At 37.2% G+C, this 12,914-nt stretch overlaps 1 protein-coding gene across 1 annotated transcript in view; it reads left to right on the forward strand.

The window, feature by feature from the left end:
- The window catches only part of mdn1 (midasin AAA ATPase 1), a 66,889-nt gene that overhangs the window by 11,417 nt on the left and 42,558 nt on the right, over window positions 1-12,914 (forward strand). Inside the window, exons 11-27 of the mRNA XM_067416907.1 lie at window positions 165-246; window positions 434-529; window positions 1,471-1,583; window positions 2,724-2,872; window positions 2,961-3,021; window positions 3,150-3,361; window positions 4,967-5,070; window positions 5,158-5,302; window positions 6,167-6,263; window positions 6,405-6,518; window positions 7,369-7,516; window positions 8,621-8,728; window positions 8,848-8,999; window positions 9,980-10,158; window positions 10,522-10,730; window positions 10,929-11,075; window positions 11,167-11,308. Of these exons, the coding sequence (XP_067273008.1) occupies window positions 165-246; window positions 434-529; window positions 1,471-1,583; window positions 2,724-2,872; window positions 2,961-3,021; window positions 3,150-3,361; window positions 4,967-5,070; window positions 5,158-5,302; window positions 6,167-6,263; window positions 6,405-6,518; window positions 7,369-7,516; window positions 8,621-8,728; window positions 8,848-8,999; window positions 9,980-10,158; window positions 10,522-10,730; window positions 10,929-11,075; window positions 11,167-11,308 (2,258 nt within the window). The remainder of the gene's footprint in view (window positions 1-164; window positions 247-433; window positions 530-1,470; window positions 1,584-2,723; window positions 2,873-2,960; window positions 3,022-3,149; window positions 3,362-4,966; window positions 5,071-5,157; window positions 5,303-6,166; window positions 6,264-6,404; window positions 6,519-7,368; window positions 7,517-8,620; window positions 8,729-8,847; window positions 9,000-9,979; window positions 10,159-10,521; window positions 10,731-10,928; window positions 11,076-11,166; window positions 11,309-12,914) is intronic.

Raw genomic sequence — 12,914 nt, forward strand, 5'->3', positions numbered from 1 at the left:
TACCCCCAATGTTTTGAATTAGTACTTTAAATATGAATAAATAAATAGATATTTCTGGTTGTAAATTATCTGAATAAATATGAATTCTTAAGTTACTTTGCATCCATGTTGTGTTGGTAAAGCTGCTTTATTTTCTTCCTCTTCTTTTTTACTTATGAACACAGGGACTTGCTGAAATGGTGCGAGAGAATCTGCTTAAATTTTGACAGCTCTTGCTCTTCCACAGCACAGAATGTGTTTCTGGAGGTGAGTGGCTGTAGTCACCAGCGTTAATCTGTACCTATCATTATTTCGATTTTTTTATAATACGATTTTATAATACGATTTTTTGGATCGTATTATTAATAAAATGTTTATATAATAAATAAATAAATAAATAAATAAAACATACATATGTAAATTTATGTTGAATGTGTTTTTTTTTTTTTCTTAGGCTCTGGACTGCTTCACTGCCATGCTCTCCAAATCTGAGAGCAGACTCAAGATGGCAGAGATCATTGGCAGCAAGCTCAACATATCCAGAGAGAAGGTGAGACTCTGGAGACTCACTACTTTTATCTCTTTACTGGTCAACACAAACTTGTACGTGGCTATGGAAAACCTGGAAATAACTGGGAATTTTGCAGTTGCCTGTGAGCTTTTATGGCTTGTTTCCACTGAAGAGTACAGTACAGTACCCTATTATTTCTGTTTTGGTTGTCAGAAGTTGTGAATGTACTAAAGTAACGCACTGCAGCATACCACTTTTTTAGGACCTTTCTGTTGGGGTACCTACTAGCACAGTAGTCTGGTTTCTTAAGGGATCTAGACTCAATGCAGGAGGTTGATTGGTTGACAGAGAATTGTCACTTGTGTGTGCTACAAGGAGAAAAAGAGCATAGCATTTTTTTAATATACAGTTAAAACACAATACCGTCGCAAACACAATATTTTTTGTCTTGTGGCACACACAGCCACATGCCGAAAATCAAGAACAAGATCTCCTATGTTCTCTGTTATTTACTGTGTCGGTTTCTTATTCGTGCGAGAATGGCTTTGTTCGCTACTTTCCTGCATACACCACGGCTATCAAGTAAGGGTACTGTTGGTGATGGAAACGCAAGCCAGATCAGGGTTTACCATCCCGATTCATACTGTTTGGTGGAAACGAGCCATTTACGTTTGTGATTTTTTTTTTCCAGTTTGTGAAACTAAAATGAGTAAAATCCTGAAAAGGTCATAGAAACTGCTGTAGTTAATATACATTTTCAAGGTTTTGTGTTGCTCTAAAATATTCCGTTGCTTGTTTTGAGAACTGTACAGTGTTGAATGCATTCATAAATGACTTGGAAAAGTCACTGGTCAAACAGTGTGCAATATTACAGTAATGGCAAAAAGCACCTTGTTATATTTCTTCATAATATTTTGAGACCAAGTAAAATCATAGTTTACGTCATAACCTGCTCTAATATTGTTAATGTGATATTTCAGGCCAAGCACTTTTGCCAGATGTATCTGCCTGCGATCACTGTGACGGAGTTGGAGGTGACGGTGGGCCGTGCGACGTTACTCCGCAAGCAGAGCAATGCGGTGTGGCTGAGCGTGTGAGTTTGCATTATCAGAGCATAACCTTAGCCATCCCCATTAATGTGACTGGCAGTTCCCCTTTCAATCTACTCTGTTACAAATGGTAACTGTGCTACATTGTCCCCTGTGTGTACAGCACCCTGCTGAGAAATTTAGTCAACATTGATTGGTAACTGTGCTGTTTAAGACCGTGAATACAGCCTTGAGCATACCAGAGGGAAATGTAGCAGGATTCCTTCACTGGTCTTGCTGCATATGAACACTTGGATTTAAGGATAGTGATTATTAGAATTATTGGAAATCTTTCCAGAAAAATCTGTGTTGTACAATTTATTTTAAAATGTTTGGTTTTAGCCTGTGTTGGTATTGTAAAAATAAAACATAAAACTATTTTAAATATTTTTTTTGTTAATTGAAATACATTTTAGAATACTAAAGTACTAAAACAAAACAAAAAACGTAAAGAGAAATAATAAAAAACTAAAATATATTATAAAAATTACAATATCAAAATTATTGAAACTTAAACTAAACTAAAAATATAAAAATAAAGGCAAATCAACACAACAACCTCTTAAAACGCTACAAACACTCACGTCTCAGTTAAGCTCATGCTAAACGCTCAAAAAGGCCGTAAGTAAACTACCAAAAGTAGTCAATCCTATTTGCACTGGGTGGGCTCATAAATCCCCTGCGATTCAGCAACTACCTGCTAATGCATTCACGTAAAGTTTGGGTAAGTGCAAAGTGCACAAGATACCTTCAGTGCCCTGTAGATTACGATATTGCTTCTTTTGTAGCAGATATAAACTGCTGCAGAAAAAGTTGCTAATATCTTTGATTATTAGCATACTTAAAGATATTTAACTAAATACACAAATAGTTTACACCACTGATAAATATATAGTGTATAAAGTCGATACAAATTTATTTATAGAGCACTTTGCACAATGCACATTGTTTCAAAGCAGCTTCACATAAAATCATCATGTTAATGTTTATAATATCTTTATATTGCCTTATAGAGGCATTTAGCAAATTAGAGCTGGATGATAATGTTTACATTTTGCATTTTCCATATATGCAATAAAGCAGTTGAGATGTGCTATAATAACACTGGTCGTAGCCAACATATTTGATGTGTATCTGCCCCACAGAGACAGACAAACATTTGCTGCCACACGGCCGTCCTCAGTACTTCTGGAGCAGCTCTCGGTGTGTGTCACTAAAGGGGAGCCTGTCCTGTTGGTCGGGGAGACAGGCACAGGGAAGACCTCTACTGTGCAGTACCTGGCAGGAATGACAGGTAACACACCGAAACTATACTGAGCAAGTAGGTTTAACATTGTTCATAATATCTCATTTCATCTTCCGTTCTGCTGTTCCTCTTACAGGACACAAACTCCGAGTGGTCAACATGAACCAACAGAGTGACACGGCTGACCTACTAGGAGGGTGAGTAGACAAGAGTGATACAGGATTTAAACAAATATATACAGTACACATGTGCACATGTACACCTGTGTCTATCTGTCAGTAATAAACTATCTATTATCTAATATTACTATCTGTGATGATTGAAGGTATAAACCTGTGGACCATAAGCTCATTCTTTTGCCACTGCGGGAAGCGTTTGAGGACCTCTTCTCTCAGACGTACTCACGGAAACAGAACCTGACCTTCCTGGGGCACGTCCAAACCTGCTTCAGAGGCAAACGCTGGCAGGACCTTCTGAAGCTCATGGATCATGTCTGCAAATCCGCACTAACCAAGGAACTACATGATAAACCTAATGGTAATACTGAAGGTTCAAATCAGTTACATCGCTTTTTTAAATACATTTCTTATGTTGCTCATTGCTTTGTGTAAAATGTTTAATAGTTAGGAATAGCAGCAGGTAACAGCTAGGTGTGTATAAATTATTGTAATGCATGACATGAAAACATAAGAACCACTCGACATGCAGCAAATTTTTTAATGCACAGCTATCCCTGGATTATTCAGGCTATACCGTGGTCACTTGCCAACACTGATAAGTTAAAGCTGTCATTGATGTTTCCAGCACAAAAAATGACTTGAAGACTCAGAATTATATTATTTTTAAGGTTATTTTGTCAGTTATGGCTCATTAGATCTAGCATTCTGCACTCTTTAAAGGGGTCATGAACTGAGAGATCAAATTTTCCTTGAGTTTTTGACATATAAGAGGTCAACATACTATAAGAATATCCTTTAAGTTTCAGAACTGAAAACAGATTTTATTGTAACCAAGTCCAGAGAGTGATTAATTGTGGAATGTGCCTACATAAAAGATTTTGCACATGTAATTTAACACCTACTTCATCATTGCTACTTTGGCCCCGCCCACTGGAGTGTTAGTGAGATGGCGAGGAGAGAAGAGCGATACAGGATGGACTACAAATAACATTCCCTTCCAAAGAATCCTAATGCTAGGAATGTGCTTATTTATTTTCATCAATGTGAACGTCTCAATTGAGCATCATTTATTTGTATTCAGTTAATTTCACAGCGGATTGTTTGGTAAATCCATTGCAGTTTTGGCACTGATTTGCAAACAGATTTTTACAATATCGAGTCAATCGAGTTTATAAGTGACAGTTCTGGATTTGTGCCAAAACTCCCTTAATAAGCAGCATATAGTGTTATAATCAACACTTTTCACGATTAATTAACTTTGAGAGCAGTAATAGTGAAAACATGCTGAAAGTTTTTGAGAGAGTTCCACATGTAATACATAGCTATTTCATATGCAAAGATGTCAGCCAATAACAGCAGACCCCTTCAATCAGAGCATTCAAATCAGCGGACTAAAATCAGGCTAGGAAAAATGCCTTTTATTTCTAAATATATGTACAAATCATACTAACATTATGTGCACCACAGGACATATTATAAAACAGTTAAACTATGCAGTTCATGACCTCTTTATTTGAGACGCAGAGATAAAGTTTGCAGTATTTGAATGAATTATAACATTTAATTAAATTATCAAAAGGTAGAGAAAAATAGTGGGTCTGTGTATTACCGGTGTCTGTGCAGTGTCTCTGCTAACAGTGAAGTTTAATTTCTTCAAAAACCACCTTGTTGCTGAGAAATATAATGTAGGGAAGCTATTTTATTGATAAAAGTTGCGGGGCAGTGTTGACAGTTTCTGTGCTCCTAATGTCTCTGACTGTGTGTGCATGTGTGTGTAACATGCAGAGCATAAATATAAGAAGTGATTTTTCAACACATTTGAACACATCTTCCAGCCAATCAGAATTAAGTATTCAGGCACCTAAATAAGGTTAATAAACCCCTTTTAAGGTTGTAAAAAAATATAAATAAGAATCTACTGCATTTTTTTCAAGAGCTGTCTTTTTTTTTCTTCTTCTCATAGCTGCCTTGCTGCAGGAGCAGTGGGAGGCTTTGGCTCTTAAACTCAGTCAGACGCAAGAACAAATTCGGGCCTGTGAATCCGCTATGGTCTTTGCGTTTGTGGAGGTATTGCTACTCTTCCTGTCTTTACCTCTTTTTTCCTCTCCCTCTCGTTATCTCCTGTATGTTGTGACTGACTGTGTGTCTGCACAGGGGACTTTAGCCCAGGCTGTGAAGAAAGGCGAATGGATCCTGCTGGATGAGATTAATTTGGCTGCTGCGGAGACACTGGAGTGTCTGAGTGGATTGCTGGAGGGCAGCGAGGGGTCACTAGTACTGCTGGACCGAGGCGATACTGGTGAGTCCTGCACAAAGTGTTCTTCTGGGATTTCATTATAGCTATTTTATGGATGTGGCTATAAAGAGTAAATATGTGGACTAGTACTATCTTGTTTAACCCCAGACTCTAGGGGGGTTGTAGTGAGGGTATTTGTAAGAACTTTGGATAAAATGCAATAAAGAGATACATTTCAGCTAGTTGTAATTGGTTAATTGGACAAAGCCAGGTTTTAATTGGCTTAAAATGCTGTTAGACCTTTTAATGTATTTAAAGTCTCATATGCTTTTCAGTGCCATATGGCCTGAAGCTGAATTTTCAGCATCATTCCTCCAGTCTTAAGTGTCACATGAATCATTCTAATATGATGATTTTCTGCTCAAGAAACATTTATTTATTATCATCAATATTGAAAACAGTTGTGCTGCTTAAAGCTGCAGTCTTTAACTTTTTTTGGTTAAAAATTATTCAAAAACTATTTTTGAAAAAGGACATAACCAGCCAGTGTTCAAAACTATCTCCATACCTTAGCCCAATTCAAAATGGTAAGCTTATAATAATGTTATAATTTGAGTGGAACTAAATTCAAGCATGTCTTTGCGTCTGTAAACATAAAGATGATGATGTTGTAGTAGTAGTAGTAGTATCGCATGTGAGGATGCTGCAGGTGGCGGATCATTTATTACCTTTTTACTCACAACAGCTGGAATAATTCAATTGAATTGTATTATGTAGATACATAAAGGTGCTCGATACTACTATATTCATTACCATAAGGGGTGGAAGTTGCTGTTGATTAATGGTTATGAGTGTGTCACTTGTATGGCACATATATGTATGATGTAAGATGTAATTTAGCTGTTTTCATGATGTCTTTCTGTGTAGAGCCTCTGGTTCGTCACCCAGACTTCCGTCTGTTTGCCTGCATGAACCCCGCCACAGACGTAGGCAAGAGGAACTTGCCACTGGGCATTAGAAACAGGTGAGCGGGGCATCTCCCGGGGAATAACTGTTTGTAAATGTCTTGCTGGTGTGTTTGCAGATACCATATGTAATAAAGAGACTAATATATTTTATAGTGGTGTACTTTTTGGGAACACATGGTTTTGTGTTTATGGATCAGGTTCACAGAGTTGTATGTGGAGGAGCTGGAGATTGAGAGTGATTTACGAATCCTGGTCTCTGACTACCTCAAAGGCCTTAACCTATCTAGAGGAATCATCCATGGAATCATCAGGTTTGTGCACAGTTCTTCAGTAGCTCTCCATTACCATCCATCTGACTTTTCTCACTAAAACACAACTGCTTTTGCTTTTACACTGAAAAAAACTAGTAGGAGTTTTTTGAAAAAAGTTTGGCAACAATTTTTACTTTATAATTGCTAGTAAATTTCGCAAATAACATCGAAACAGTAGGTAATGAATCATGTTGAATTAAAGTAGAAAGTCTAAATGATGTTCTTGTAAAACATACTCCAATAATCTTTTTCATTTACAACTTTGAATGTGTTATTTTTATTTTTTACAGTGTAGTATGAAAAAGAACCCTGGTAGCCAATAACACATCCATTATAAAAAATAAATAAAAAAAATGGCAATATTTACTCTTTCCCTTCCATTGAGTTTTTACGGCTTGTTTCCACTGTTATACGGTAGGGGGCGCTATTTAACATTTCCTGAGTCCAGAATCTCCACATCAAAACAAAACAAAAAAAGAAGCAGAAACAAGCAATCTCATATGCAAGTAGATGCATATGAAAAATAATGCAATCATCAACAATTAATGTTATAACGTCATATAAATCAAAATGGCCTAATGTTACAGAGTGTCAACCCAAGATGAGCTATTCTTTCTTTTGATAAATTACATGTTCAGATATTCATACAACGTAATATTCTGGGGCCAAGACATTTTTGTGAAAATTACCAAAAAACTGTTGGTGGGGAAAGAGTTAAAGTTGTTTTAGATGTTAGGTGTGATACGGATTTTTTTCACTCAACAAATGTACTTTTTTTTAAAGAGCATGCAACGCCACATGCAGAGTCCTATTGTGATGGTCTTCTGTACTGTTCTTTTTTTCCTTCCAGCTTTTATTTGGCCATTCGTAAGGAGGCTAACACTCGGCTAGTTGATGGTACGGGTCACAAGCCCCACTACAGTTTGCGTACTCTGTGCCGAGCTCTGAAGTACGTGGCCTCTGACCCCTGCTACAATATCCAACGATCCCTCTATGAGGTAATATGACTGTCCTCATTCATGTAAAGATATATGAAGTTGACAATCAGTCAGCATTAATGAATAATGCTGTTGCTACGCTTGAAATCGGATTGATTTATAATAGAGCAATCTAGTTTTGTTACGTCACATGTAGATTGGATGTCACAGACTCATTGGCACTGCGTTTTCCACAGTTCACTGTACATCATAAAAACAGCTATACACATTACACTGTATTTGAGTTCACACAACAAACTGGCTTGTTTATTTACTACCCGTCGACACCATATGTGTGTTCCAGTCTTTCCTAGTCATGCATTTGCTCTCATAGAAGCACAAGTTAGTCAAATGAGCTATGTTTAAGTGAATTTAAGTGGAAAAATTAGCTGGTAGGTTTCTTTCTTTCATGCAAATCTTCAACAGTGTCGTTTTAATTTCAGCTTTATCCTGGTTCATATTTTGTTGCCATTATTGCAAGCAATAGCCTTTTGATTATCCTTGGTGGTGTTTTTTTACATTCATTTGGTTGATTTCTTTAATAACTAGGTTGTTTTACACTTGTTTATGTGTTTTCACTTTTTTTTTTTCTCATCACTAATTAATGCAACAAGTTTCAAACTATCCAAGTTGGCTAATTCATGTTAGCAACATGTTAACAGCATGATAATTTATGCTACAACATGCTAGCAACTACCAACATATTAAATCTTACTAGGAACATGTTAATGTGTGATGGCAACATATTAAATCATGCTAGTAACATGTTAATTTATGCTAAGTCATTCAAGCAACATGTCAATGTAGGCTTACATGTTAAAACGTGTTAGCATCATGCTAAACTGTTTAGCTAGCTACATAGCTGACTGACTTTTAAAACTAGTAAACTAAAACTTACACGATTTCAAAAAAAAAGTAGTAGTTTTAAAAACTACTACTTCTACTACAAACTTTCTGGCTAGGCTTTTTCAAGCCAAATTAGCTTCTAGTAAAGCATCACCTTTTCTAAAGCTCATGAGGGCCCTAGACCAATACTCACTGTTTATTTACTCATTGTGTGCTGTGTAAAAAAATTAAAAACGCACTGAAAACTATTTTAATGGAGATGTTTAATATCTTCTGCAGGGTTTCTGTTTGAGTTTTCTCACTCAGCTGGATCGCAGCTCGCACCCCGTTGTGCAGAAACTGGTGTGTCAGTACATACTTGGAGGAAATGTTAAATGTCTGAAACAGGTAATCAGTTCAGAGCTTCACAGACACTTTGATCCATGCTAGTATTTGTTCGAATGGATAGACTGTAAACTAGCTATTTGCCAGAAGTGTTAAAAAATGATCCTCTCTTCTTTCTTTAGCCAATCCCACAGCCAAAGGACCGAGAGTGTATACAGATAGAGGAGTACTGGCTGAGTCGGGGTGACATGGAGCCTGCTGTGGACCCCACCTACATCCTCACGCCCTCCGTCAAGCTCAACCTAAAAGATTTGGCACGGGTTGTGGCTGCCGGGTAGGAAAACCCACCTCTAATATGTCCCGTTTGACGTTCCGTAGATCAATCCTCCTGTCGATACATATTATATATGCAGCGTTTCTCTGTTTATTTGTGGCATAGTGCAAAACTATCATGAGAAATTTGATTCGCTTTTAGTTTTTTGGGTAGTAAGTAATGGTGATTTGTTTGTCTGTTTTGGTGCCATTTGGTCTGGGTCAGTGCAGACCTGGCGATCAGTTGATCGCTGTATCTATAAAGAGGTGATTTCAGGACTTAATGGGCATCAACCTTTTCACAAAAGATTACATGATTTTCAAAAACCTTTCTGTACCTTCATGGGCAAAATCATAGAAACCTTAAACTGAATCACTGAATAAGATATTTTACGTAAAATATGTTTACATATAGATTTTTTAACGTACTTTATCGTACACAAGCATCAAAGGTTGAAAACGTATTCATATTTTTACAGATTCTTCAAGGGATTCACAAACTTTCAAGCGTGTGTGCGTGCGTGTGTACCTGTTAATTTGGTTTATGAGGACACAAATGTGTAACTACATGGGTATTACATTATAAATAGCTTTAAAAACATACTAAATTATGTTTTTTTGAGAAAGTAAAAATGCAGAATGTTTCCTGTGATGGGTAGGTTTAAGGGCAGGGGCAGTGTAAGGGGATAGAAATTATGGTTTGTACTGTATGAAAACCATTACGCCTATGGAGAATCACTGTAAACCACAGACCAACGTGTGTATGTGTGTTTTTTAATATATATATTAAAAAACACATACATACCGTAGAGCCCAGGGGGCAGAGAGGTTTCTTCACAAAAAAAAAACCCAACAACAATTATTATTATTAGCAGAAAATGTCAAGCTCACCCTGGATTTATATTCTCATATTCATTACATACTAGGAATCATTTTCATATCTTACTCTTGTAATTTGCCTGTACAAGTCTAACATTTTTCATTCTTGTTTGTGATTTTTAGCATCCATCCAGTGCTTCTTCAGGGGGAAACTTCTGTAGGAAAGACGAGTCTGATAAAATGGCTTTCAGCTTCCACAGGAAACCAGTGTGTGCGAATCAATAACCATGAGCACACAGATATCCAGGAGTACATCGGCTGCTACTCCTCCGACGAGGATGGCAAACTTGTTTTCAAAGAAGGTAAAGGACCTTAAGCGCACATAAGTAATGTATGTAGATTATATGAATCTGTTATAATGCTTGGATTGCAAGGCATTAAAATAATCATAATTTATATAATACACATGTAACTACATGAATATGGTTCGAAATGCATGTTGATGTAGGCCAAGATGGGGTCCCAGCTCCATCCTTAGGCTGAAATGAGTGAAGACCCCTGACTTATGTCAATGATATTAATGAATTCTAAGCATTCACTGCCATATCAGATGCCGATCCTAAATCGTTGTCTCTCCTTATGTGTAGTTATATGTTTGATTGACCCTGTTTATGTTTATGTCCAGTTTTCATATAAACAACATACATATTTTTTCTCCCCTGAAGGCGTGCTGATCGATGCCATGCGGAAAGGTTATTGGATAATTCTAGATGAATTGAACCTTGCCCCCACTGATGTCCTCGAGGCTCTGAATAGATTGCTGGATGACAACCGGGAGCTCTTCATCGCCGAGACACAGGAAGTGGTCAAAGCCCACCCCAGATTCATGCTCTTTGCCACCCAAAATCCTCCTGGGCTCTACGGGGGCAGAAAGGTTTCTTCAATATATTTTAAAAACTACTACCTGTGTGTCAAGCATGCTTGCCTTCTTGGTCTCTTGTAAACTGTAATCTGCAACAATAGTGCCATGCGGCAACTGATTTTATGGCTTGATGTTTTGATTTCTGACATCACTATTCCAGGAAGGGCTCATCAATACAAATGCACTAAGTGTGTCTTCTATTTTGTGTAGGTTCTGTCCCGAGCGTTCAGGAACCGTTTTGTGGAGCTGCATTTTGATGAGCTGCCCAGTTCGGAGCTTGAGAACATTCTCCATCAGCGCTGCAGTCTGCCTCCTTCCTACTGCTCTAAACTCATCAAAGTCATGCAGAACTTGCAGGTGTGCATGTTATTTTGTTGTATCAGCTTATAAAATTAAATTTGGAGAATTTCATGATTATATTTTTTGATATGGTGGTATTTGTGTTAAGTCTTTACGTAGAGGATCCAGTGTGTTTGCTGGGAAACATGGGTACATTACCCTAAGAGACCTGTTCCGCTGGGCTGAACGCTACAGGCTGGAGGAGCAGAATGACTCCTCGCATGATTGGCTACAGCATCTGGCTGATGACGGTAACATTCAATGACAAACCTTTGACCCCTATGGAGTAGAAAATGTAAATATGCGCAGTATTATTCAAAAGGTTTTTTTAAAGGGTTAGTTCACCAAAAAAAATAATTTATGTCATAAATGACTCTCGCTAATGTCGTTCCACAACCGTAAGACCTCCGTTCATCTTCACACACAGTTTAAGATATTTTATATTTAGTCTGAGAGCGTATGCAAGTGTATGCACACTATACTGTCCATGTCCAGAAAGGGAATAAAAACATCATCAAAGTAGTCCATATGTGACATCAGTTAGTTAGTTAGAATCTCTTCTCTCTGGTCAAAAAATAACAAAAAACTACGACTTTATTCAGCATTGTCTTCTCTTCCGGGTTTGCTTTCAATCCTCAAAGAAAGATTCAAACGGTTAGGAATCAGCAAATTGATTGATGATTCGGATCCTCAGTGTCACGTGATTTCAGCAGTTTGACACGCGATCAGAATCATGAATCAATACGCTGATTCATGACCGTTTGAATCTTTATTAGATACCTGTGATTTGAGCAAAGAGATATCACTGCACAATATGGTTGAAGGAGATTGACAATGTACTGTGGTGCTAGACCATGCAAGGCTTTATAAACATACAGAAAAACCTTAAATACTACTCTGTTGTAAATTGGTATCCAGTGCAAGGAAGTGAGAACCAGGGTGATATGCTCTCTCTTCCTTGTACCCATTAGAAGTCTGGCTTCTGCATTTTGAACCAATTGCAAGTGTTAAAGATTGAATTTAGGTAAAACTACATATAAGGAATTGCTGTAGTCCAGGCGGGATGTGATAAGTTCATGAATCACTAATTCTAAATCCTGTTTTGAAAGAAACCGTTTTAATTTGGCAATAGATAGAAGATGAAAGAAGCTTCCTTTAATAACAGCACTTATCTGCTTATTAAATAGTAGGTCAGAATCAAAGATAATACCCAGATTCTTAATGCAGTGTTAAAAACAGGGTACCTAACTGATTTGCACACAATGAAGAGTTAAAGCAATGGTCTCAGTTTTATCTCCATTAAGCTGGAGGAAGTTTTCAGACATCCACAACTCTACTTCCTCAAGGCAGGAGATTAGATTATTTAGCGAGCTACCATCGTTAGATTTTACAAGCAGATAAAGTTGTGTATCGTCCGCATAACTGTGATAAGAGACACTATACTTCTGAAAAATAGAGCCTTGCGGAAGCATATATATATATATATAAAAAGGAAGATACTCAATATTGAGCCTTGTGAAACACCACATGTAAACAGTGTTGGAGAGAAGTTATGATTACCAATACTGACAGAAAAGGTTTGCCCTATGTGACATAAGGGATTACCAGCTTGCCTTATAACTGTGCACACTTTACAATGTGACCTTGCAAATGTATAATTAAGGTAAAATGGAAAATTAAGTGCAATGCAATAAATGCAAGGTATTGAGGTTATTGATGCACTTTTTTTTTCTTAGCACCCCCTTTGACCTGTTAAGCACTCCCTAGAGCCGCTGTTGCTTTAAATATCTATTTTTTTTTTTTTTAACAATATAAACGCCTTTACTTTCACTTTCAGTTCAGTGGCTCCTTGATAAA

The sequence above is a fragment of the Pseudorasbora parva genome, chromosome 15 (genome assembly GCF_024679245.1).
Source record: "Pseudorasbora parva isolate DD20220531a chromosome 15, ASM2467924v1, whole genome shotgun sequence".
Taxonomy (NCBI): Eukaryota; Metazoa; Chordata; class Actinopteri; order Cypriniformes; family Gobionidae; genus Pseudorasbora; species Pseudorasbora parva.